The sequence below is a fragment of the Thamnophis elegans genome, chromosome 7, assembly GCF_009769535.1.
Source record: "Thamnophis elegans isolate rThaEle1 chromosome 7, rThaEle1.pri, whole genome shotgun sequence".
Lineage (NCBI taxonomy): Eukaryota > Metazoa > Chordata > Lepidosauria > Squamata > Colubridae > Thamnophis > Thamnophis elegans.
The window spans coordinates 21,239,181-21,264,019 of NC_045547.1; the positions used below are offsets into that span (position 1 = coordinate 21,239,181).

Consider the following 24,839-nt stretch of genomic DNA (forward strand, 5'->3'; position numbering starts at 1 on the left):
AACACGGAGGCCCTTTTTTTTCCCCTTGCAGGCCAGCCCTGGACTCCGCCTCCTGGCCAATCCGCAAAGTCGAGCGGGCCTGCTTCGAAGGCTGCCGCCCAATCAGAAACGGCTTCCCCCGTGCCCTCTTTGTTCCAATGCCGCTTCGGCCCCGCCCCCTCCTCCGTTCCAGCTGTGTGGAATGTGGGCGGGAAATCCCAACGACGTCAGTGAGGGGGGGGGGGCGGGGGGAAGGCCCTCGGATTTGTTCGGCTTTTGCCCGTCGGTTTGACCAATAACCTTGGACCTGCCGGCTGCGGGGAGCATGAATTGCAGCCAATGGCTTAGCGACAAGAATACAGCTTCGGGAGAAAGCCCGCCTTGCTGCCAGGAGCGGAGTCAAAATAAAGCGCTGCGAGGAAGACCTGGAGGAAAGGAATCGCTTAACCTTTTAAACGGGGGGCCACTGGGTGACATTTAACCGGAGGGGAGAGGAAGTTCTCCCACGTAAAAAAGGGATTTCTGCTGGCCTTCAATTAAAAGCCCAGAGCAGGCGATCCAGTTCCGGATTGACTCATCCTTCAGTCTATATAGAAACCGGGAGCAAAGGTTGATCTTTCTTAAGAAAGCAAACACGTGCAGGGGGAAATGAGGATATATTTAACCCTGGTAACAGGAACAGAAAGATAACAAGGTCCATTAACATTGGGGGGAGGGGGGAATGCCCTTCATTGACCCGCATGGAATCCTGTCTGATGTCTTGGATAACAATTTCCATCATTCCCAGCCAACCAGCCCAAACATTACCGTTTTTCAGTTTGATGCCTTCCCAAGATGCTGGAAGCAGGCTCCACAGACTTTTTAATGGTGCAGAAAGTTAGCCCCTACCCATCTCCTAGAAGAACGAAATATTAAAAAGGCAGAATATTATATTTCCCAGAGGGAGAAATGGAGAGACATGTTCTTAAAAGACAGAAAGCTGACTCTGTAGAGTCCCCTGCTTTAGGGGACTAGATGACCTATAAGGTCCCTTCCAACTCTGTTAATCTGTTAAATCAGTCTCCCTCTCCTCAAGAAACTAGGGAGGCCACCTTTTAAACATGCAGATTTGGTAATCAATTCAAGACAGGATTAAAACCCCAAGGAAGACAGCATCTAGGATTAATTACATTTTGTTAAACAAGATTAAAAATCCAAGGAAGTCAGCACTTTGGACTTATTGCCAGCCTTAGCGAGGCAAACTAATTAAAATCAAATAGCAAAATACACACAAAACAAGCCTCTAAATTACAAAATGCTGTAGAACAAACTATATAAAAATCCATGTACTCATCAAACCAATTGTTCTGATGACCCAGGACTGCTGGTAGTTCTGTTCATCGTTAAACCATCTTTCCAATCAGCCTCCATGTTTCCAGTGTCTTTCTTCCAGCTTGGAACTGAATCAAATGGATATTTCTTCCAATAATCTGATTGCAATGTCCAAGACATTTGGAGGGACAGTTGGAAAAAATTGCTGGAATATGTGCAAATCACAGGGCTGCAGGATTTGGGTTGCAAAAGATCCAGAATGCAGTAGAGAGCTAGGCAAGTTTCTCTAGGTAGTCCTTGTTTAGCGACTGCCTCATTTAGGGACTGTTTGCTCAGGTTTGCACTAACTTAGCAAAGGAAATAAAGAGCAAAAGTAGATCATTCTGTAAAGCATGGATATCTAGTAATAAAATATGTCTTAGATATTGATAATATCTCAAATCTTATGCATACGTATTTAGGAGTAAGCCCTATGAACACAACACTATTTAAATAACTGCACCCATATCCTGTGAAAACAGGATATTTGGAGCAAGTAAAGAATATAAAAGTAAAACTGTTCATAAAGGTTAGCTATATATTTTCAACTTCCTAGAACTCTTGTCACGTAAAATTGTAAACAAAACAATAGGAAGGAGAATAAAATGACTGATTATAAACTTGTTCATGTTTTTAAAACAGAAAATGGCTTAGGCTGTATCACAACTTTTCTTGATATGGTGTCCTCAATATGTTTTGGACCAATTCCCAGAATTGTTAAGACAGTTCTTTCTTTGTTATGCTGTGGAAGAATTCTGAAAGTTCAAGATGAATATATCTGCACAACATCAAGCTGCAGATTTTGTCTCAATAGTTGAAATTTATGTTTCAGGTTTTTGCAGTTGCTATACATACTGTACATGGCAAAACATAAACCACATTTATTTTTTCTTGAAGGACAATGAGAAAATGTATAACAGTCATTCAACCCAGACTCTGCTGTTTGTTTGTTTTTCAAAGATGGAAACTAGTAAGAAAGCCTTTAACCCTCCATAATTGAGGAAGGAGTTATGGTTTTTCAACTTCAGGAGGTGCTGGAAGAAGCAGAGACTCTAACCGATTTCAAACTGGTTTCAGGAGGAGCTGAAGGATTGAGACTGCTTTGATCCACCTGGTGAACAATGTTTGATTTAGTGTTGGAAGAAATGTCCATCTGGGTTCCGTTCCAAGTGGGGGAAAAGATATTGGAAACATAGTGGCTGCTTGGAAATATGGTTTTAGTGGTGGACAGCAGGAGTGGGTTCCTGTACCGGTTGGTACTGGTTCACTGCATGTGCACTGTGCGCACATGACTTTGTTTCTCCTTGAAGTCATTTCACTTCAAGGAAGCAAAACATCTTCAAGGAAAAACAAAGACAATCTAGATGCTTTTGGGGAAAAAAACACCTTTAGGATTCCACATTATCATAAAAACAGCAATTAAACAGTCAGCCATCAGGTCTCCCTCAACGTTCTGGGCCAAATGTATGAAGAAACCTGCAAGTCTTTAATGCCTTACAAAAGAGCAACAGGATGGGGATTAACTAGATCTCCAGGGGATGACTGTTTCAAAGGGCACATAGCAATAGCACTTAAACTTAGATACCGCTTTACAGCCCTCTCTAAGCGCTTTAGAGAGTCCACATATTGCCCGCAACAATGTGGGCCCTCCTTTTACCTACTTTGGAAGGATGGAAGGCTGAGTCTACCTTGAACCTGGTGACATTTGAACTGCCAAATTGAAGGCAGCCGGCAGGCAGCCGAAGTAGCCTGCAATACTGCATTCTAACCACTGCGCCACCGCAGCTCACATGAAATGACAGAGAAGGCAGGACTCCTAGGTGGTCCCACAAAAAGATAGTAATAGATGGGACCTGAAGCATGCCAACTCTACTAGTTCTGGGGGTGGGGGACAGAGGTGGTTGGAGGCAGAAAATCCAGCCAATAACCTGGCCTTGTGCGGCTTTACAGGTAAATAACCAGCATCTTGAATTGCACCCAGGTAAATTTCAATTTGGTATAACGGTTAAGACATCAGGCTGGAAAGCAAGAGACCATGAGTTGTAGTCTCACCTTAGGCACAAAGCCAGCTAGGTGATCTTGGGCTAGTCACTTTCTCTCTGCTCTAGGAAGAAGGCAGTGGCAAATCACTTCTGAAAAACCTTGCAAAGCAAACCACAGGGACTTGTCCAGGCAGTCTCTGAGAATCAGACATGATTGAATGGAAGAAACAAAATTCAGATGGTGTTATTTGAAGACAGTTGTGCCTCAGACTATAAGCTATTACATACTATCCCTTGGGGCTTTATTCTGTCTGCATGGTGGTTACTATCAGTATCCCGTTGTCACTTAGATTTATTTCTCTGCAACATCTTCAGGAAATGATACAACTTGCCTGAAAGTCTGCCTGTATTCAGTTTGGGATGATTTGAAATGGATTCCAAACTAGACTCTTCTTAGGAGGAGTCGTAATTTCAGGGAAATGCCTATCCTGAAATTATGGGATTGTAATCTCCCAGAAGAAGCAGAGTGCACACAGAGACTGAAAAAATGGAAAGGAACGGGTTTTGACCACTTCACATGCTAATTGTATTCATTTCTGAAAGAATATGATCTTTAAACTATGGTGCACACAATTATCTCCATATTAATTTTGTAAATGTGTTATATTTGGGGGTACCGTTTTGGTCCAGCCTAGAAATGTCAATCCATCGGCCAAGTTGGTCTTGGGAAACAGAAAAGGAGACCACATAGTGCCAGTTCTTAAAAGTATTATGACAAGCAATCTACTTACAGGCAAAATACAGTGTTGTTCATTACATTTAAAGTCCTACTCAATTTAGGTCCAGATTATCTAAGGGACAGTCATTTTCTGTATAACCTATCACACTTTCTGAGATTGATTTATTATTGCTGTAAACCAGTGGTGGGTTTCAAAATGTTTAGAACCTCTTCTGTAGGTGTGGCCTACTTTGTGGGAGTGGCTTGCCAGCCATGTGACTTGGTGAGAGTGGCTTGCCGGCCATGTGACCAGGTGGGAGTGGCCAACCTGTAAAATGTGGTGAAACTCACTTAACAATATTCTTGCTTAGCAACCAAAATGTTGGCTCAGAAACTCTGGCATTTGAAGCACACAAGTCTTAAAGCTGTCAAGTTACAAGAGCCTTGCACCTCTAACCCTTTAGGGAAAAAAACCCAGGGGTGTTCAAACTTGACAGCTTTAAGACTTGTGGACTTCAATTCCCAGTATTCCTCCTCCAGTCATGTTGGTTCAGGAACTCTGGCATTAAAGCTGTCAAGTTACAAGATCCTTGCACCCCTAATCCTTTAGAAAAAAATCCCCAGGGGTGTTCAAACTTGACAGCTTTAAGACTTGTGGACTTCAACTCCCAGAATTCCTCCTCTTGCTCTTCATCTTGATGATGTGAGGATGGGCGGGGGGAGGGAGCTGGAACCGGTTCTAAACAGCACTGTAGATTTGTGGAACCTCTTCTATAGAAGAGGTTAGAACTGGCAGGAACCCACCCCTAGTGTAAACTGATCTGCAGACTTCTAGGGTAGAGCTGCTTTGGCTTTTCCAGTTCTTTCTAATGATATATGCATAATGCATAAACAGAGGGATAGATTCAAGATCACATGAAATGTTAATAACATTTTATAATTCCTTGGTAAGGCCACACTTGGAATACTGCATCCAGTTTTGGTCGCCACGGTGTAAAAAAGATGTTGAGACTCTAGAAAGAGTGCAGAGAAGAGCAACAAAGATGATTAGGAGACTGGAGGCTAAAACATATGAAGAATGGTTGCAGGAACTGGATATGTCTAGTTTGATGAAAAGAAGAACTAGGGGAGACATGATAGCAGTGTTCCAATATCTCAGGGGTTGCCACAAAAAAGAGGGAGTCAACCTATTCTCAAAAGCACCTGACAAGAAGCAATGGGTGGAAACTAATCAAGGAGAGAAGGAACTTAGAACTAAGGACAAATTTCCTGACAGTTAGAACAATTAATCAGTGGAATAACTTGCCTCCAGAAGTTGTGAATGCTCCAACACTGGAAGTTTTTAAGAAGATGTTGGATAACCATTTGTCTGGTGTAGGGTTTCCTGCCTAAGCAGGGGGTTGGACTAGAAGACCTCCAAGGTCCCTTCCAAATCTGTTATTCTCTTCTATATCTTTGCAGAGTTGAGAATCTATCATATTCATTAGCTTTTTAAAGTGCCATCAAAATATATATCTCAGAGTCAGAGTCAGTCAGTACTAGTTCTTATTAACTATTGCATTAAGGCAGCCCATTTGGCTTAGTTCACACATTGCTGTAGTCATAATATTTCTGATTTGTGGCTTTAAATACTGGCTTTAAAGTTAGCTGCAAACCAAGCCATGATAACCTCAATAACATTTAAAGAAAATGGGACTTAAAACTGCTGGTGTTTGTACAATACAGGGTGAAACCAATTTTTTTTTCAGCTAGCCAGCCACAGCCTGCACATGCATAAGAGATTAGCTGCTTTTAAAAGGTTCTGTAGAAAAGGTCACTCAGAATGGCACAATCTCCCTCTTAGCATCTCCTTCAGAAAGAGTAGTTTGTAGGTCTAAGAATTCCAACCCAGAATTGGAGTCAAGTGAGTAGGGAATCAGTACTCTTGGAATGAGATGTCCGAAAGCAACAATTAGCCTGCTTTTGGCCCAGTCCACTGCAATTATCTCTGAAAGCCTAACTCCCAACACTTCAAACTCCAAGACCAGAAGTATAATCTGAATTGTTGAAAAGGTTAACACTGCAGTTGATTTTCAGCTGAAGCTTCTCAATCTGGCCCAGAAGAACAAAAAGGTGGGGCTGTCGTATTACTCATACTGGAAAGTGCAGAGAATATCTGGAGAGGAGCCATGGAGGCTGCCTGCTTCAAAATCCAGGGGAAATATTGCAAAATTCAGCAGCTTGTTTCATGATACTCAGTTCTGAAGGTGCGCGCACGCACGCACACACACACACACACTACTTAAACTCAGTTTTCTAATGTAGGAAGTCAGCACCCACCCCCCTCCTAGAAGAATGAAATATTCTAGGAAATATTAAAAAGGCAGAATATTATATTTCCCTGGGTGAGAAAAGGAGAAACATGTTTTTAAAGACAAAGCAGCTCCCTGCCCCCCCCCAACCCCGCCTCTTTAGCTCCAGGGTGATGGGAGGCCCTCAGGACATGGTAGGATTAGCCCTCTACCCATCTCACCACATGGCACCTTGGGAAGATTACATCACCCAGCAAGGCTCAACCAAGCCTGGGACACAGTCAGCCTGCAAAGTTAGCTAAGACCCCAACCCCCTGGGAATCTGATAGTCAATGGGATACATTTCTTGGACAGGAACAGGAAACTCTAAGGCAGGGCCCAAGGGTGTGTATGAATCTCTCTCTCTCCACTCCATATGCCTTTTTTTGCCCAGGATCTGGTCCTGTCCACCATTAAACCATCTTTACAAGCAGTCTCCATGTTTCCAGTGTCTTTTTTCCCACTTGCAACTGAAGATAACAACATTTGTAAAATTTGATAAGGTGCTAGTTGTGTATAAGCAATTAACATTTTTTTTAAAAAAATAGCTACTTGTGAGCACTGGCAGCAGCATTATGGAATGGTTAATTTAAGCCAAAACAAAAGCACACTATGGCTTAACCCAGTGATGGCGAACCTATGACACGCGTGTCAGTGCTGACACGCATAGCCATTTGGGGTGACACACACAGGATTTCATGCGATTCATCCTCGGCTCCTGCACGGCCGCCGAGGATGAAAGAATCTGTGCTGGAGGAACGGGGGGGCGGGACGTGTGATCTCCCCCGCCCACACTCACTTACTGTATCGCCGCCGCCCCTTTCTGAGCGCAGGGGCTGCTGGTAAGGCGTGCGTGCCGTGCGCACACACATCATCAGCGCGGCGAGGGAGGACCCGCAGGAGAGGAGCGCAGGAACAGTGCGCTCCTCTCTCCAGTCAGGCCGGCACAGAGAGTCTACTCCTGGGACTGTCGGTTACGACCGCACCACAGCAGGGAACAGCGGAGTGCCAACGGGAACTGTGAGCGCCATTAGCAGCAACTATAAATTGCGCAAAATTATGTTTTTGTCGAAGTGACACACAACGCGAGTTATGCTCGATTTTTTGCCGATTTTTGACACACCATGCCAAAAAGGTTGCCCATCACTGGCTTAACCTAATAAAATCAGTTTATAGCTTGGTGTTTACAGCAATGTAGGAACACAGCCAATTGAGGCTTATTATGCTGACTGTAGTTCAGCAAAAGATGAGTTATGAATTAGGTGACTAATTAGCTAGCCCAATTTAATCCATCCCTCTCCAAACTGTGCTTAAGAGGGAAGTTACTATTAGATAATTACAGGTAAAGCAGAAACCCAGCTTAGGCCATGATCTTAAGATCATACTAGTGCAAGTCAAGAATACTGGTTTATAAAATTAAGCATGAACAAGCATTTCATGTGAACACGCCTTTACTGGTAGAAGTGATGCAGCCATCAAGATCAGTTGGATGTTTCAGATGAAAGATTTTATCAGCTAGAGACTGCATGCAAAATATGTTTACTCATGAGCTTCAAATACCATCATTGTCCACCCCCAAAATCAGATACGAGAAAAATATCACATTTCTAACAAAGCAAAAAAATCCCCGTCAATTTACTAATCTTGACTATGAAAGCCTGATTTCATCTTGCCGAGTTATGTTGATTAGGATTATTATATTCTGTAGCAAGACTTAACCCTGATGTCTTTGATATGTATCCATTGCATTTTATTATTATTTTTATTTAAAAACAAGCAACAAGCAAACAAGAACTTTGGCTATGGAGGGATCAGAAACGTATTCAAAAGGCATGCTTCTGGCATCACATACAAAACTCTGCCAATCGTAGAAATAATTGTGGGGTTCAAATTGCAGCCATTGAACTGCAGCAGCATCAGGTTGCCCAGAATAGGGTTCGGTTTAACCCGTGGCTTTTAGCATACAGTTTCTAATTTTAGCTTTACAAGTAGCTCAAAGACAGACAAGAATACTACCATTCTGAAATATGCTCTGTCATGCCACCAATCCCAGAATATCGGGAGACTCCTCATTTATAAGCAGGGTTATCATCTGTTGGTCTCCAAGTGGCCACCACATAAATAGAATTGAAATATGTGAATAAAAATAACAGACTCGCTAAAAAAAAAATCAGTTAAATCATGTAGCTGCTTTTTAAGCCAACCACTGTCAGGCCCTTGTAGCCTAAAGCTGTAGCTTATTCTTGAACAAAGAACAAACTCCATGCATAGTGAAGACACTGTAAAAACATTTTTTTTAAAAAAACCTATCAGCACTAGTAAAGATCTCTTAGCAAGGGAGATCTTGAATCAAAGTCTAAAGGCCACAATTTATTTGGCTGGTAAGATACATACACGGTTCTGAAATTATACCGAAAGGCTTAATATGCAAAGAACTATTTCTTTCCAGATTAAACAGTGCAACTGGCTGCCCTTTTACAACCAAGAACCCAGCTTGAGTATATAAAGTGCAGGATATAAATTCAGAACGTATTTGGAAAGTGGAAATGTTTTATTCCATTTTTTTTAACACTGTAAACACCAATACCCATAGATTGGCACCTCTCGGTTCATTCCATACTTTTAATTACGCTATTTTCCCCAAAATAAGACCTCCCCAGATAATAAGCCCAATTGGGCTTTTGAGCGCATGCACAAAAACAAGCTGTCCCCAAAAAACAAGCCCTCCCCCAAAATATTGCAACACAGCAGCAGCCAAGAGGTGACCACGCTCGCCACTTCCTGCACCTAAAAAATAATAAGAACTCCTCAAAAATAAGGCCAAGTGCTTATTTCGGGGGTCAAAAGAAAATAAGACCCTGTCTTATTTTGGGGGGGAAATGGTATACCCCACAGATAATATACCAGATAATCTACCTGCTAAGAAAACAGGTTAATTCTGGCTTAGCATGATCAGTAAACATGACTCATTGGTTCCAGGTTTTATGGCTTCTATTATATATTATGTTGTGTATGTGAACATTCCTTGTATTTTAAGGATTTCAGTATGGCGCTGATATAATTTCTGCCATTGCAGAGTATGCAGGGATGAGCATATAAAAGATATTATATCTATGTACAAACAGGAAAAAATAGGATGAAACAGCTAACATAAAACATATTCTGCATACTGTGTTTATGTGAACAGTAGGAAACAACCATCTTTCTCACTTTTAAGTTTTCTTTCACTCCCCACAAAAGATAGATTCAAGAAAACTTTAGTACAAATTCTTTGGGATTGAAATTCCCAGAATTCTGGGAATTGATATCCCAAATCCCTTGGGTGTCAGGTTAGGCAAGGGTACCTCAGCTGTTTCTTTCCTTGAACTACAATGACTCTATGAAGTTTCTTTATTAACAGCCTTCTTCCAGATTTCCCCACTGCTATTATCTGCTGTGATACAATGCGATAAGTTTTTCTGTTGTTTGTATAAATTCTTTTTAAAGTATGATACAATTTATGAGATTATTTTGCAGGTGATGGGAGGGAAATGCCCATCATACAACTTTCTCACCTGAGAGGCCCAGTCTAACCATACCTGCTTGACTGCATTTAAGCTCCAACAATGGGTCTTATACCTGCTTGGCTGCATATGTAAGATCCCTGAGCATTTAAAGCAGGAGCGTCCAACCTTGGCAACTTTAAACCCTTGTGGCCTTCAACTCACAGAATTCCCCAGCCAGTTGAAGTCCATAGGTTTAAAGTTGTCAAGGTTGGACACCTGATTTGCAGGGACTGTGGGCTGCACATGAATATTTTTGTATTCAACAAAACAATATTTTCAACACAGATACAGCTTACTCTAGGGAGGTGGGAGAGCCTTTTTTCTGGCATATTTCCATTTAAAAAAAGGGGTGTATGGAAGGGGGAAATGATTTGTCAATTACGTTTTGTCAGTTAACTGAAATTAGTTCAAAAATTAGTTGACCACATGTTAAAACACCAAATATCAGTTTAGAACTTTGAAATACATTCTTTACGTAGATTTATAATCAACACCTATCCTGTAGAGTAAGTCAGAAACATTGTCTCCCATCTTATAGATGGGTAAACTGAGGTCAAAAGAAAAGGACTTCCACCCCAAACATGACAAAACCCAAATTCCAAAGACTTCTTGATTTATATCTGTGATGGCTAAATTTTTTTATCATCGCGTGCCAAAACCACATGCACCCGCACCCATAATGCAATGTGTGCATGACACCTCTGCATGCTCTCTGTCCCTCTGTGGATGCTCATGCAACCCCCCCATGCTTCTCCCCCCCACACGCATGTGCACATGACACCCCCTCATGAATTGTTGGCCCTAGTAGGCTCCCTGCAGCCTCCTGGGACCAAAAACAGGCCATGAGGAGAGTGCCATGTCCCCCGGCACATGCACACATCTCCTGCGTGTACACACACACACACATCCGCATATGTGTGGCAGATATCAAAAAATCAGCTGGCTGGCGGGCGGCATGTGCACATGCGTGGTGGAGCTGAGCTGGGATGGCTCACATGCCCGCAGAGGGCTGTGTGCCACCTGTGGCATGCATGCCATAGGTTTGCCATCACAGATCTATAGCAACTATACCACATTAGCTTGGAGGGGGGTGGAAATAAATAGAAGGCAGCTATTGCCTCCACATTTTCTTTATGAATTTCCCTAAATCTTTCTCTTTGGCTGGAAAGTGCTCAGCTTTGCTTTGCTTCTGAAGTGCATGTTATTTTCTTCCTGAGGAAGCTGCCAGAAGGATTCTCTTGTGGAAATCTCATTTTCGGAAAATACGATCCGACCTTCATAACAATACTTTGCAAACACTGGCCGGTTTGCTTTGAGTCATGCTGTGCCTCTGATGGGTTTTCCTCGCCCCCCTTCCTTTCTATTTTGCTCAGCTGCCATCAGGTTGAGAAACAACCAGCTCTTCACCTGCATGACTCATCTGCAGATTATCAGCGAAGCTTCAAATGTTCTCTGGTGCCGTCAAGGCTTCCATCAACAAGGGCCTGGAGGCGATAAAGGTGTTTGTGGAGTAATGGAGAAAGGAAAGAACGGAAGCTGGCAGGAAGATTGAAAGGTCATGAAACTGCACTGGCTTTGGAAGAATGCAGGTTGGGGATAAGTTGGGGCCGCAACCTTCGTATCTATGACATACGAGTTAGACTGGCTTCTCCAGTCACGTCTCTCTTGACGTGTTGGGTCTTAAAAACACCATTTCATAGCCTGGCTAAAAATACAGGCCGTAATTTCTCCCCACCCTATAGCAGCAATGCACAGGTAGTCTTTGACTTGTGGCCATAATGGAGCCTTGCTAAGCAAGGCGATTATTGAGATGTGCCCCATTTTACTCCCCCCCCCCACAGTTAAGCAAATCACTGCCGTTGTTAAGGGACTCCTGTGGTTGTTACGCAAATCTGGCTTCCCGCATTGACTTTGCTTGTCGGAAGCCAGCTGGGAATGTCGCAAACGGTGATCTCTTGTAAGAGCCGAGGTGGCGCAGTGGTTAAATGCAGCACTGCAGGCTACTGGTAGATCAGCAGTTCAGCGGTTCAAATCTCACCGGCTCAGGGTTGACTCAGCCTTCCATCCTTCCGAGGTGGGTAAAATGAGGACCCAGATTGTTGGGGACAATATGCTGACTCTCTGTAAACCGCTTAGAGAGGGCTGAAAGCCCTATGAAGCGGTATATAAGTCTACTGCTATTGCTATCTCATGACACTGGGACAGTGCAACCTTCGTTAAATACATGCCCACTGCCAAGCACCCAGATTTTAATCACGTGATCCACGAGGATGCTGCAATGGTCATAAGGACGAGAATCGGTCATAACTCAACTTCTTTCAGTGCTGTGTTAATTTTTAACAGTCACTAAATGAATACTACCTGTATTTTACCCAGCAAGAAGCCAAATGGATCAATAGGAGGGTGATAGGTCTAAAATTATCCAGTATGCTGCTTAATTGAATGAGGATTCACATCTGAATCTCCCCAATCCAATTTCAGCATCTTAGCTGCTAAATTGGCTCTTGTCCAAATGAAGCTCTCCCCCCCCCCCACCCATGTATTATAGGTGTAAAAAACACCCTGTTTCTGTTGGAGAAAAGCTAGCACATTGCAAAGGGAAGTCCAGATAACATTTAGATTATTTGTAAAAAAAAGCACTGAATAATCTTTCTACAATCCAGTTTTTGGGTTGGTGGTTTCTCATCTTTTCTTTTGAGAAACTTTAGTGGGGGGGGGGGGTGTTGTGTGTCGGTGTTTTTTCTTTAGTTCTTTCAAAAAACCTTCAAAGACCATAAGTAGAGCATTCTATGGTAATGATACTCACCAATTTTTACAAATGCATTTTTTTTTTCAAAATAAATATATCAAGCCTACTACCCCGTTTCCCCAAAAATAAGCCCAATCGGGCTTTTGAGCACATGCGCTAAAATAATCCCTCCCCTGAAATATTTAAACACTCGCGTGGCCTGTCCCTGACATTTCCTGGGGGGGGGGATTCCCCAGGTGCCCCGCGTGCACCTGCCGGCCACGTGGAACAGCCTAACGGAGGCCGCTCTCATTCCTTCTCTTAGTGGCAACCACAAAAAGAGCAGCAGGCCCAGCAATTCTAGGGCTGGCAAGAGAGCACCAGAGACAGAACATCCGGCCTTCTCTTGATCAGCTGATCTGCAGGCCAAGGTGAAGGGGCCTCCTGCACCTCACAAATAATAAGACCTCCTCGAAAATAAGGCCAAGAGCTTATTTTGGGGGTCAATAGAAAATAAGACCCTGTCTTATTTTTGTGGAAACAAGGTAGATATTTAGCATGTCTGTTGAGTGTGCTTATTAAAAAAAGAAAACAGGCTGAATTGCCGTAGTATATAAGACATTATATAAGACATAGTATATAAAATATAAGATCTGGGAGCTGCAAACAACTGTAAATTATGCTCAAGAGTTGAATGAAAGGGTGGAGGGCAAGCAGCAGCCTCTTGAGAGAGCTATTTCCAATCATGGCATCCAGCCTCAACTTACGGCAGTTTAGCAGATGGCACTGTAGCTTTACTGGACTTTTAACAACGGTGTAGAGATTTACACAGGTGTTGCATAGGAAACGCTTGCTGGAGAAGTGAGTTCTCTTACAAAATCGCACCACTTCTCAACTGACCTTGGATATGCGCGAGGAGCCCACTTTAAATCTAGAAATCATAGCCATAGAAGAGCATACCTGTAGCTCAGGGCTGAACTGTGAAATCTTTTGCTGCTCCGAGTTCGGTTGTTGCATGGATGTTATTTAGTCGGGTAATGAAATGTCTGCAACGAACAACGAAACTTGGGGAGCACAAGAGCTCTATAGAAATGTTATGTTGCCACTGAAAGGCACATCAATGCTGCTAAATAATTTGGCTCTGGGTCTGGCCAATCAGCAAAGCTGCACTTCTCATTTAACTTTCATTGCATCACACTTAGCAAAGCAGCCAAAACAAAGAAACAAACAATAATGCACCTTTCTCTCTCACCTCCAGTAAGAGGATTTTTGGGGAAGTGTGTATGTCTCATATGTCAAAAGCCTGAACAAAGCAAAAATTATATTCAGTTTCAGGAAATTATAAAAAGCAGAATTGTTTAAGGAGCTTTTGATTTATAGCTGTCATCATCTTTTTTTACTGTATTTTAAAAGTGATCTGTGGTGGAACTGCTTACTGTTATGTAATTGTTCTCCAGATGATTTATTACGATGATTTGTTAAGAATTTCTTGATTGCAGCGGGCAAGAAATTAAATACATGTTCTTTTTGTACAAAAAAATTATTTTTATCAGGCTAGACAACAAAGACATGATTATGGTATTAGGAAAAGCTTACAATAAAAAGAAGAAAAAAGGGAAAAAATGAAGAACAGCTTAACCCTCAGTCCAAATCCCATTTGCTTCATTCCTTTTCTTTAAGTCGACTCAGGAAATATATCCTTAGCATCACTCAGGAAAATAATGTTATCTGAAAGCACAAAAATAAGAAACACCATCACATATCAACACAAGAAGCTGAGTCAAGACTACAATATAGAGATATACAGTGGTGGAATTCAGCCGGTTCGCAACAGTTCAGGTGAACCAGTAGTTGGAAGGAACCACTGTCCCCTCCCCACCCCTCCCAGGAGTCTCCATACGGCCTGTTTTGGATGCCAGGTAAGTGCAGGAGTTGTGCGGAGGGTATGGGAGGGCAAACATCGGGCCTTCTGGAAGTCCGAAAACGGGCCTGTTTCCGGAAGGCCTGCGGAGCCTGGGGGAAGCCGTTTCTGCCTTCCTGAAGGTTCAGGGAAATATCTGGAGCCTCAGGCTCTGGAGGGCGAAAAACAGGCCTACCGGAAGTCTGGAAACGGGTTTGTTTCCGGCTTCTGGAGGACCTCCAGAGTCTGGGGAGAGAGTTTTCGCCCTCCCGGAGGCTCGGGGAACACCTTCAGAGTCTTGGGAGGGTGAAAACACCACCCCCTGCCATGGTGCAGGAGGCCAAGTAGGCCACACCCACCAAGTAACCGGGCAGAGAACAGGTTGCTAACATTTTAGAATCCCACTACTGGATATATATTGCTAGATTTGGTGGGCAGCAACTTCCTTTTTTTCAGATTTATCTTTTCCAACTTGCCTTACAAACTATTTGTATAGGTAGCCCTCAACTTAATTCATTTAGTGACCATTCGAAGCTACAATAGCATTGAAAAAGTGACTTGACTGTTTTTCAAACTTACAACAGTTACAGTCCTGGAATCATATGATCAAAATTCAGATGCTTGGCAACTGACTCATATTTATGACGGTTGCAGTGTCCTGGGATCATGTGATCACCTGTTGCGACCTTCTGACAAGCAAAGTCAATGGGGAAGTCATATTCACTTAGCAACCATATTACTAATTTAACTGGAATGATTCACTTAACTGTGGCAAGAAGGAAATCCTTTAGGGACTTTTCACTGAGAACGGATAAAAATGATTTCTGAAGTTTATTGATTAAAAATTATATCGGAAGAAGGAAATTATCTTACATAATTTGGTAGGGTGGAAATAGCTTAACTGTGTTGCAATTGCTACCAAGAAGGTTGGATGTCACTTTTTAAAATATTTTTCTCGGTTGACTTTCTCTTCTACTTTTCGATTTTCCTCTCATATTCTTTTCTTTTTACAATTTTTTAACATTTTTGTAGCTTTTAACTTTGTAAAAATATTCAATATATTTTTTAATAAGCTTGCTTCCTTCTCCTGCTTTTAAAGTCTTTCTCTTGTAACACTAAGCCCAGCAGAGAGAAAATGCAGGAAGAGGAATCAATGGTCCAACCAGCCATTCAAGTATTTCCTGCTACATGCCTGTATCTGAACTTTTAGCCATAGCTTACTTTCCCTTACAAAGCAAACACAAGGTGGTCATTCTTTGCAAGGTAGAAAGCGAGTTGTTTGTCAGTTCTCAGACAAACAATCTTGCCAGCCTTGTATCTCTCAGATATGTTCGGCTTCCACCCCTATAGTCTACAACCCAACGTGGTAGGGGAGGATGAGGGCTGCAAGTTAAGAAGGAACATTGCATTAAGAACTTTGTGCTCCTACAGACTTTTTAAAGAAGAGCATCCAAGAGAGACATCTAGTGGAAGAAATGGGCATTCAAGTATCGCCTAGTCCTCTGTGAATTTAACATCCATCTGCACTTTCACAACCTGCATTTTCAAAACTTTTTACCTGCAATGACAGTTGTGGCTTGCCGCCTCACATTGTTTTTATCTGTATATTCACCATAATCTATCTTTCCTTCCACGTAGAGCCGAGCACTGTCAAGAACCAAACATACAAATAAAGCATATTAATTGCAGCCCTCGATTTTCATTATTTTTTTCTGTATTTTCCTATATTTATTCGTATTCCACCTTTATTATTTCTACAAATAAACTCAACACACAATACTCCTTCCTCCTTCTATTTTCCTCACAGGTGTGAGGTGTGACCCAACAGCCTTTCATGGCTAAGGTGGGACTTGAACTCAGTCTCCAGCTGTCTAGCCTGATGTCTTAACCACTAGACCATGTGTGTCAAACTCGCTGCATCATGTGTTTTGCGACGGTTTTCCCATTCGCAGAGCTTGGGTGGGTGTGGCCTGCATGTGAGGTATGCAGTCCACGGGCCGCCATTTGACATCCCTGCACTAGGCCAAACTGGCTCCCAGCTCTTTATTATGGTCAAGAACCAGAATCTCACTTGAAGGTAAACATTAAAAGTTACAAAATAAAAGAACCTAAACAGTAACAAAAAAGCAATTGGTTACAATAGGTTTTATATACAATAAAACAAAATTTAGCTAATTCAAAGAAATTCAATTATACTGGGTGACTACCAGCAATGGCACTTAACAGAAATTTAAACGGTTTAGGAATTTAATTAATTGCAGAAACCAAATGTAGCTGTGCATTTTTATAAAACAAGCAACACAATTATCTATGCATGGTTTGTATTTTCAACTACTCCTATCAACTATGAGAGTTTTAAAAGAATAAATTATTTTCCTCCAAGGACGGCTGTTGAACATATTTTGAAATATGCTAGGGTTAGCACTCTCTGAATTTGGGGATATTTGCTTTAAAATCAAGTTTCAAATCTTGTAAAACTTTGGCCTTCACCTTTAATTGGAGACTTATTTTCTTGTAATCAAATCAGTATTTAACTGCTCCCATCAGTACATGCTGCTTATATGTTAATTACTGTACATGAATTACAGAAGATCCGAGAAGAGGATTTTAATTGTTGCTAAGGTTGAGTTTGGCATAAGGGACTGCCAAAATAATTATATCAGGCCCACAACAAACCATGTGCATCCCCCTACTTTCCTAACCTTTTCCCTAAGGAGTATTTAAAAAAAAATGATAGAGAGCTGTGGCCTAATTTTTCCTCTTACCACCCCCCCATAAGAAAAAAAAACCTTGTTTCTCAACCTTGGCAACTTTAAGGTGGGTGGACTTCAACTCCCAGAATTCCTCAGCCAGCTAAGCTAAAAGAAAATGCATCTCTCCTAAGCTGTTCATTTTTGGCCAGACAACTGGGCAAATCTGGCTCCAGCACACAGAGAAGTACCAAGGACCAGAGTACCATAGAAAATAGCACATTCAAAATAAATAAGATATAGCCACCCTTTGAGTTTATCATTGGGAAGATGATTAGAGTTTCAAGAAAGGCCAGCTCCTCCCAGACAGCATTTAGGCACAACATGATTTGTGAACCTTATTAGAACGAAGCATGTTGGAAAAAGTTCACCCAGCATCTGCATCTCAGTTCAACTTACCCCTTTTTCACAAAACGATAAGCTAAGTCTCTCAGCCCTGGCCTGAACACGGAGATTCTGTGCCATGTAGTCTTCTGCGTAACATCGTCTAGATCACATAAAAGATAGAAAAGATTTTTTTTTAGCAACAACCAGAGATCCTGCTCACGCTTGCGCAGGGGAGGCCGCACAGCTGGGTGGGTGTCGCTTGCACATGCTCAGGTGGGTGGGTGCGCGCACGCGATATTGCACACAAAGTTTTGGCACACCTTTAGAAAAAGGTTAGCCATCACTGCACTATACAATCAGCTTTACCAGTTAGTTGCTAGGACAAGATTCCAAGACTATGAAAACCCTTAGCAGATGAGTGCAAGAAGAAAAGGTGTTAAAATGAACTTTAAAAGTTAAGAATTGAGAGAATCGTGATTATATGTAATTTTGAACCCAAGAATCTAGGAGAAATCCCATTTGGAGAGCGTTCCAAAATGACAAGGCATTTAATTATCCCTACTGGAAGAAGAGAATATACTCTCCTTATTTTCCTGCTACAATCGGGTTTGTGGTTCTGATGCAGCTGACCAAAATGGAGTTGAGAGTGGGGTGGCTTTTATACCTTCTTTTGGGCTTTGCATTTCAGCTTCCTGTGCAAGAACATGCATTCTATTGGCTGTTGTCAGACTCCCATCTAGGGATTGTGTAGGGGTCATAGCTGGCTCTACAGGCAAAGTACAAATCCTAGATGGTTGTCTGAGCTACGTTTGGTTGAAGTTTGGACTGCTCTGAGGGTGATGCAATAAGTCCTATTGTTGGCTTAATGGCTTTGTCCTGTGTGGGATCTTGAGTGAGGGCTAATCCTATCATTCTGCCTTTGTTTCAAAATATCATGTCTTGAACGGATTACCAAATCTGCATTTCTAAAAGCTGGCCACAGTATCTGCTAGGGCAGGGAGATTTGAGTCTGCTTTCTATCTTTTAAAAACTTGTTTCTCCATTTCTCATTTAGGGAAATATAATATTCTTTCCTTTTTAGTATTTCCCAAAATATTTCATTCTTCTAGGAGAGGGGCGGGTGCTAACTTTCTACAATGCAGTCTCAAAGGAGACTGAGCCCATACATAGTTCAGTTTAATACCAAAATGGTCAACAAGCTATTGCTACACACACTTACCTCCTTGAACCACTTCGCTGTCTCCCGATCGCCACATCTCATTGGTGGCTAGGCTGAAAATTGTGACAGGATTTTTTCCTTCCATTTGTCTCATGACCGGATCCTGTCCTACTCGACCAAGCAGTTGGATACGATTTAAAGCTAGACAAAACATCAACAGCAAATGGTAAAGAAGAATGCACAAAAGATGCGTTGCTACCACAGGACCCTAAGAAGCCATTCTTTGTCCCTTAAGAAGTTACTCACATCTTTCTAGGGTGGTTGAGACCTCAGATTCATGTCTTACAAACTGGCGCATCACCTAGAGAAAGAAAATACATAAGGCAGCCATTCCAATTGCCGACATCATTCCATGGAGAGATTCAACAGATTGTCTCTCAACTACATTTAGATTGTAGTTCCCATCCAGCACAGCCACTCTGTAGAATGGCAACTTTGAGAGTTGCCATTCCACTATATCCAAGGAGCTGCTGATATAATTCTACAGAGGAATTATTGAGTCTGTCATCTGCACCTCTACAACTGTCTGGTTTGGTTCTGCAACCCAACAAGACAGACACAGACTTCAGAGGATAATTAGAACTGCAGAAAAAGCACTTGCTACCAACCTGCCTTCCCCTGAGGACCTGTACACTGCACGAGTCAAAAAGAGGGTCATTAAAATATTTACAGACCCCTCACATCCTGGACATAAATTGTTTCAACTCCTACCCTCAAAACGACGCTATAGAGCACTGCATACCAAGACAACTAGACACAAGAAGAGTTTTTTTTCCAAATGGCATCACTCTGCTAAACCAATAATTCCCTCCCCACTGTCAAACCATTCATTAAGGCTGCATTACTATTACTATTAGTCTTCTCATCATTCCTATCACTGATCTCCCACTTATGATTGCATGACTGTAGCTTTATTGCTTGTATCCTTACAATTTATATTGATATTGTTTCCTGATTGCTTATTTGTACCCTGTGACTATCATTAAGTATTGTACCTTATGACTCTTGACAAATGTATCTTGTCTTTTTATGTACGCTGAGTACATATTCTACATGGGGAAGGCTGCAAAAGAACTTTCTTTGAATGAACCTTACCCAACTGGGAAAAACGGGCAAGTGAATGTTGCTGTTTTATATAGGTGATCCCTATCACCTTATCCCCATATTAGCAGCTGTGTGACAGACACACACAAAAGGATTAATCAAAGATCTAACCCTGAACAGGGTTCTCATACTTTAGCACTGGGTCTATGAAATGGGAGGACAGGCAAATGTCTGTTTTAGGTAGCGAGATTGGAAAACAGAAGCCATGTTACCTCCCAAATTAAAAGCCCCCACTCAGGTAATAAGAGCAACCTCTTCAATCAACAGTCAGATATCTATTGCTACCCAGTTTCAGAAGGCAGGCAGATTAGTTGTTTTTTTTAAATAGACATTTGAAATCTTGCAGAAAATGTGCACAGTAGAGGAAATAATTGGCTAGATTTGTAACCAATGTTAAGTCATAGTTTAGTTTCACCTGTCTGTTGAAGAATCCAATATAGGCTTTCTTCACTTATAATACCGAGCCATAAACTAGGATGTAAAATCACAGAGACTAGGTTCATGCACTCAAGTAACTAAACCACATTGTAGTACTTGTGAACCTGATCTTGATCTCAATTTTATTCTAGAGGAAGATATGCCTCTTTCTTATTCACACTTTTCTTCTTCCTTCATTTCTGAACCAATTTATTTCAAATTCAGTTCTTCTGGTTGGCACTGGCTCCTGGTTTAGATTATGGAGAGGTGAGGTGAGTGGGCCCATACTTATGCCTCCAAGTTTATTCCCTCATTATTGCCATCAGTAGTGACTGCTTTTCCTCATCTTCCTCCTCACTATTATCTACGTTAGCAGAGAACCAGATATAAATAGCCAGCAAAATACTGCCATTTTTCAAATTGCTATTTACTTACTATGCTACTTCTCTGGGCTAGAAGAAGGGAATGAGTTAATGAGTAGCATGCAAATTTATTTTTTACAAGTTCAGTTCTCATCATCATCTTCTTCATTTAACGACCCCATAATCCTGTGGGGCGGAGTCTGGACAACTGAATGGAACTAGCAGAGTGTTTTAATGGCCAGATTCCCTTCCTGTTGCCAATGCAGAGTTTTGTTCAGTAGATGTATTCTCATTGTGCCCAGAGAGAGAAATATCTGCCTCTGCCTAGGATTGAACTCGCAGCTTCCTGATTGTGAGGTGAAAGCTCCACTCTAGGCCACTGCTCCACTCCACAATTTCAGTTCTCATACATTATTAAAAATATTAAGGAGACTGAAGCAAACCCTTCCCTGATTCTCATGGATATAACACATTGACCTTTGTAAGATTCTGTTAAAATACACCAGTTTTTTCAAACTTGTAAAGTTGTGTAGACTTCAACTCCCAAAGTCAGCAAGAAATTGAAACCCACACATCTTAAAGTTTGAAAAAAAATTGATAGACCATCTCAATAAAGTGTGCTCTAGTCATCCTGTGAAGAAGAAACAAACCCTCCTGATATGCATTTCCTTGAATGACTGACATTATTCAACCACTGTAACTCCAAATCCATTCAGTAAACGTTCCCCTCGCACATATGTGCTAGTTGTTCCCGACTCCAGGGGGCAGTACTCATCTTTATTTCAAAGTCAAAAAGCCAACGCTGTCCAAAGACGTCTCTGTGGACATGTGGCTGGCATAACTAAACACTGAAGGCGCACGGAACGCTGTTACCTTCCCACCAAAAGTGGTTCCTATTTTTCTACTTGCATTTTTACATGCTTTCGAACTGCTAAGTTGGCAGAAGCTGGGACAAGTAACAGGAGCTCAGTCCATTACACGGCACTAGTGATTCGAACCACCAAACTGCCAACCTTCCTGATCGACAAGCTTAGCGTCTTAGCCACTGAGCCACCGCATCCCTCAACCAATAGACATACTGTTTAAAGATGATGGGAGTGGCAGTCCAACACATAAAACCCAAGGATCGTAAGATATAAACAATAGTTTTCATAAAACATGCCTCCCAAATCATAAAATGGAATACCTGAAATAACGGCCTATGGAACATTGTTGCTGTTTCATTTGTTATTACGTTTGAAGATGTTCTGAAAGACAAAGAAAATATTAAAACAGTCCATTTCCAATTAACAGTTTAATGTTGGGAGTAAGCAAAGATTCATAATGGATCATTAATTGATTATTCCACAACCTCAAATCCTATTGCTGTATTATACCATTACCCGTAACTTCTTCTAGCAATGCTTCAACCAGCATTGTCCAGGGAGAGAAGTAGACTGAAAAAAAAATGCAGTTCCTTAAGACTTCCTTCTGCCAAGATTGGACTTAGATAAGTCTCCAGTAATGAGCTTGATTCAAAAATATGGTACTTGTCAGAATACTGTTTATTTATTACAGCAGCATCCTGTGCAGCTGGGCTTCATGGCCTGGCTTTCATTTCTGCATTTTTTTTTTTAAAAGATACTCAGATGTAAAAATAGAACACAGGGAAAAGAAACAAGAAGTGAAAAGGAAAAAAAAGAGTGCCTCACCAAGAAACATGCACCAGTCCAATTCCATATACTGTAGCAGAGGTGGGCAAAGGGATAAGAAATAACATCAATCATTAGCTGAGCTCATGCATTGTTCCAAGTCATAATATCATTTGTTTTGCTTTCACTTCATCCACTGTATGAACCAAACACCTCTGGCATCACACTAGTATAGCCTTTATTGTCATTGTATCTAGTATTTGTACGCAGGATAAGGATTCCTCTCTCACACCAAGATGATGGAATCAAGACCTTTTTGATAAGGATGGTTTGCAGCTCCATTCAGTACCGAGCAAAAATAGAAGACTTAATAGAATAGAATAGAATAAGAATAGAATTCTTTATTGGCCAAGTGTGATTAGGCACACAAGGAATTTGTATTTGGTTCAAATGTTCTCAGTGTACATAAGAAAAATAAAATAGAATACATTCATCGAGAATCATAAGATACAAACTTAAAAAAAAATACAAGTGGGAAAAAATTAAGTGTCATCGAGTTAGGAAAAATGTTAAATCTGGGTCACCTTTGTGACTTGATAATCCTCCATCCGTAGTTCATACCTTAGCAAATAGTATACTTTGAAATCATTATCTTCTTGGTGAAATTTTAAAAAACCCTATTTGAGGCAGAAACTTGCGAAGTCAAGCTTAAAGGAAAAACAAGGTCGTGGGGCTCAGGGAAACTTGCTTCCCACTAAATACTCAGGAAATAAAACCTTGTTATCTGTTGCGCTTGGGTGGAATTAATGCCCACGTGTTTGCAAGAGAGAGGAGGGAAAAAAGCAAAGCCTCCCGGCGGTGGATTCTTTTCCCTCGTGACCACGTGATCTACCCTTTATGCCAGGGGTCTCTAAAGTGGGCAACTTTAAGACTTGTGGACTTCAACTCTCAGAATTCCCCAGCCAGCATAGGGAGAGTTAAAGTCCACAAGTCTTAAAAGTTGCCAGGTTTGGGGACCTCTGCTCTATCCCCATGTCCCTTCCGGACGCATTCAGCCAGCATGCTGGCTAAGCACGATAGGCTTTGTAATCCGACGCATCAAGACGGCACCCCATTTGGGGGCGGGGAGGGTTATATTGACACCTAAATGGGGAAGCTTGTTTGCATTCGCTGGTGACGATCCAGATATATATATAGATATATATATAACATAACCGAGATGCCGGATTAGGAAAACGCGAGCAATAGTAATTATGTAAGAAGCTGTCCCGTTCCCTCCCGCCAGAAACGGGCGCCGACCGCCTTGCCCGGATATTACTCACTTGTTTGCTTTCCAGCAGACGCCAGCAAATGCCTCGGCGCGCAGAGAAAGGCAGCACACTACAAAGCCTCCCGTCCGAAAGCCTCACGTGACTTGCAGGCGCTTCCTATAGGGTATTTACCCTTAATGAGAAGGCGGCTCGCCATAGAGATGCCGGGGCCTAGAAGAGCCTTGTGCCCGTAGTAAAGCGAGATCGTCGCCAGCTTCCGTTTCCTCCGGAAGTTCGAGCTGTGACCCGCCCCTCCCTCCCTCCCTCCCTCTTTATTTGGTTTGTCAAATACGTACAAGATAGCAGGTATAAATATAAGCACGGACATGAACAAAGGAAATGAAAACAAATTGTAAAGGTTTTGAATTCAGCTCAGAATCTGATAATTCCAATGAAACTCTGAACCCCCGGCTACTGATAATCAGTTTTTATTTTCTGCAGAAAGCAAAAAAGAGAGAGACTTGACAGCATTTTTGTCTCCCACCTTAACAACAGGCATAGAGAGAGAAGGGGGGAAAAAACAGGCGTGAGCCTCACCGTCCAGTCATGAAAAAAAACTTTTTGTCAAACTTCTTATAGTCTTTACACAGCTTGTATAGATCGTCATAGTGTAAGAGCCGAGGTGGCGCAGTGGGTAGAGTGCAGTACTGCAGGCCACTTCAGCTGACTGCTAGTTCAGCAGTTCAGCGGTTCAAATCTCACCGGCTCAGGGTTGACTCATCCTTCCGAGGTGGGTAAAATGAGGACCCAGATTGTGGGGGCAATATGCTGACTCTGTAAACTGCTTAGAGAGGCCTGAAAGGCCTATGAAGCGGTATATAAGTCTAACTGCTATTGCTATTGCTATTGTTAGAAACATTTCATATTACACAAACTTGATTTTTTCCAGCGTACTGCAAACAATGGATTTTAGAAGAGGAAAGAAATACATTTTCTGGCATAAAGACGCTTTGTTAGGGAATGCTAAACACACATTATCATGGTCATTTTACTGAATCCACTTTTTACTTTTCACAAGTACTTACTTTACTAGGCTAAGCTTGGCAATTCGCCTAGAAGTTTTATCTATGAAGTTGGCATGTTAGGTTACAATGGAGCATCTCAACAGCAATCTATCAAAAGCTGAATTGGGTTACACTCTTGTGTATGCTCTAAACCTTCAGGGGTCCTTTCAAAATAAATGGGGA

The 24,839-nt window shown here is 41.8% G+C and overlaps 1 protein-coding gene across 1 annotated transcript; it reads right to left on the reverse strand.

Moving 5' to 3' along the window:
- Positions 1-14,162: 14,162 nt before the first annotated feature.
- SSBP1 (single stranded DNA binding protein 1) lies at positions 14,163-23,842 on the reverse strand. The gene is made up of 7 exons (XM_032222130.1): positions 23,665-23,842; positions 21,898-21,958; positions 19,075-19,129; positions 18,829-18,969; positions 17,682-17,769; positions 16,091-16,179; positions 14,163-14,360 (listed from the first exon to the last, which is right to left on the reverse strand). Exons 2-7 carry the CDS (start codon positions 21,919-21,921, stop codon positions 14,308-14,310), a joined length of 450 nt encoding a protein of 149 aa, XP_032078021.1. The 5' UTR covers positions 21,922-21,958; positions 23,665-23,842; the 3' UTR covers positions 14,163-14,307.
- Positions 23,843-24,839: the final 997 nt, after the last annotated feature.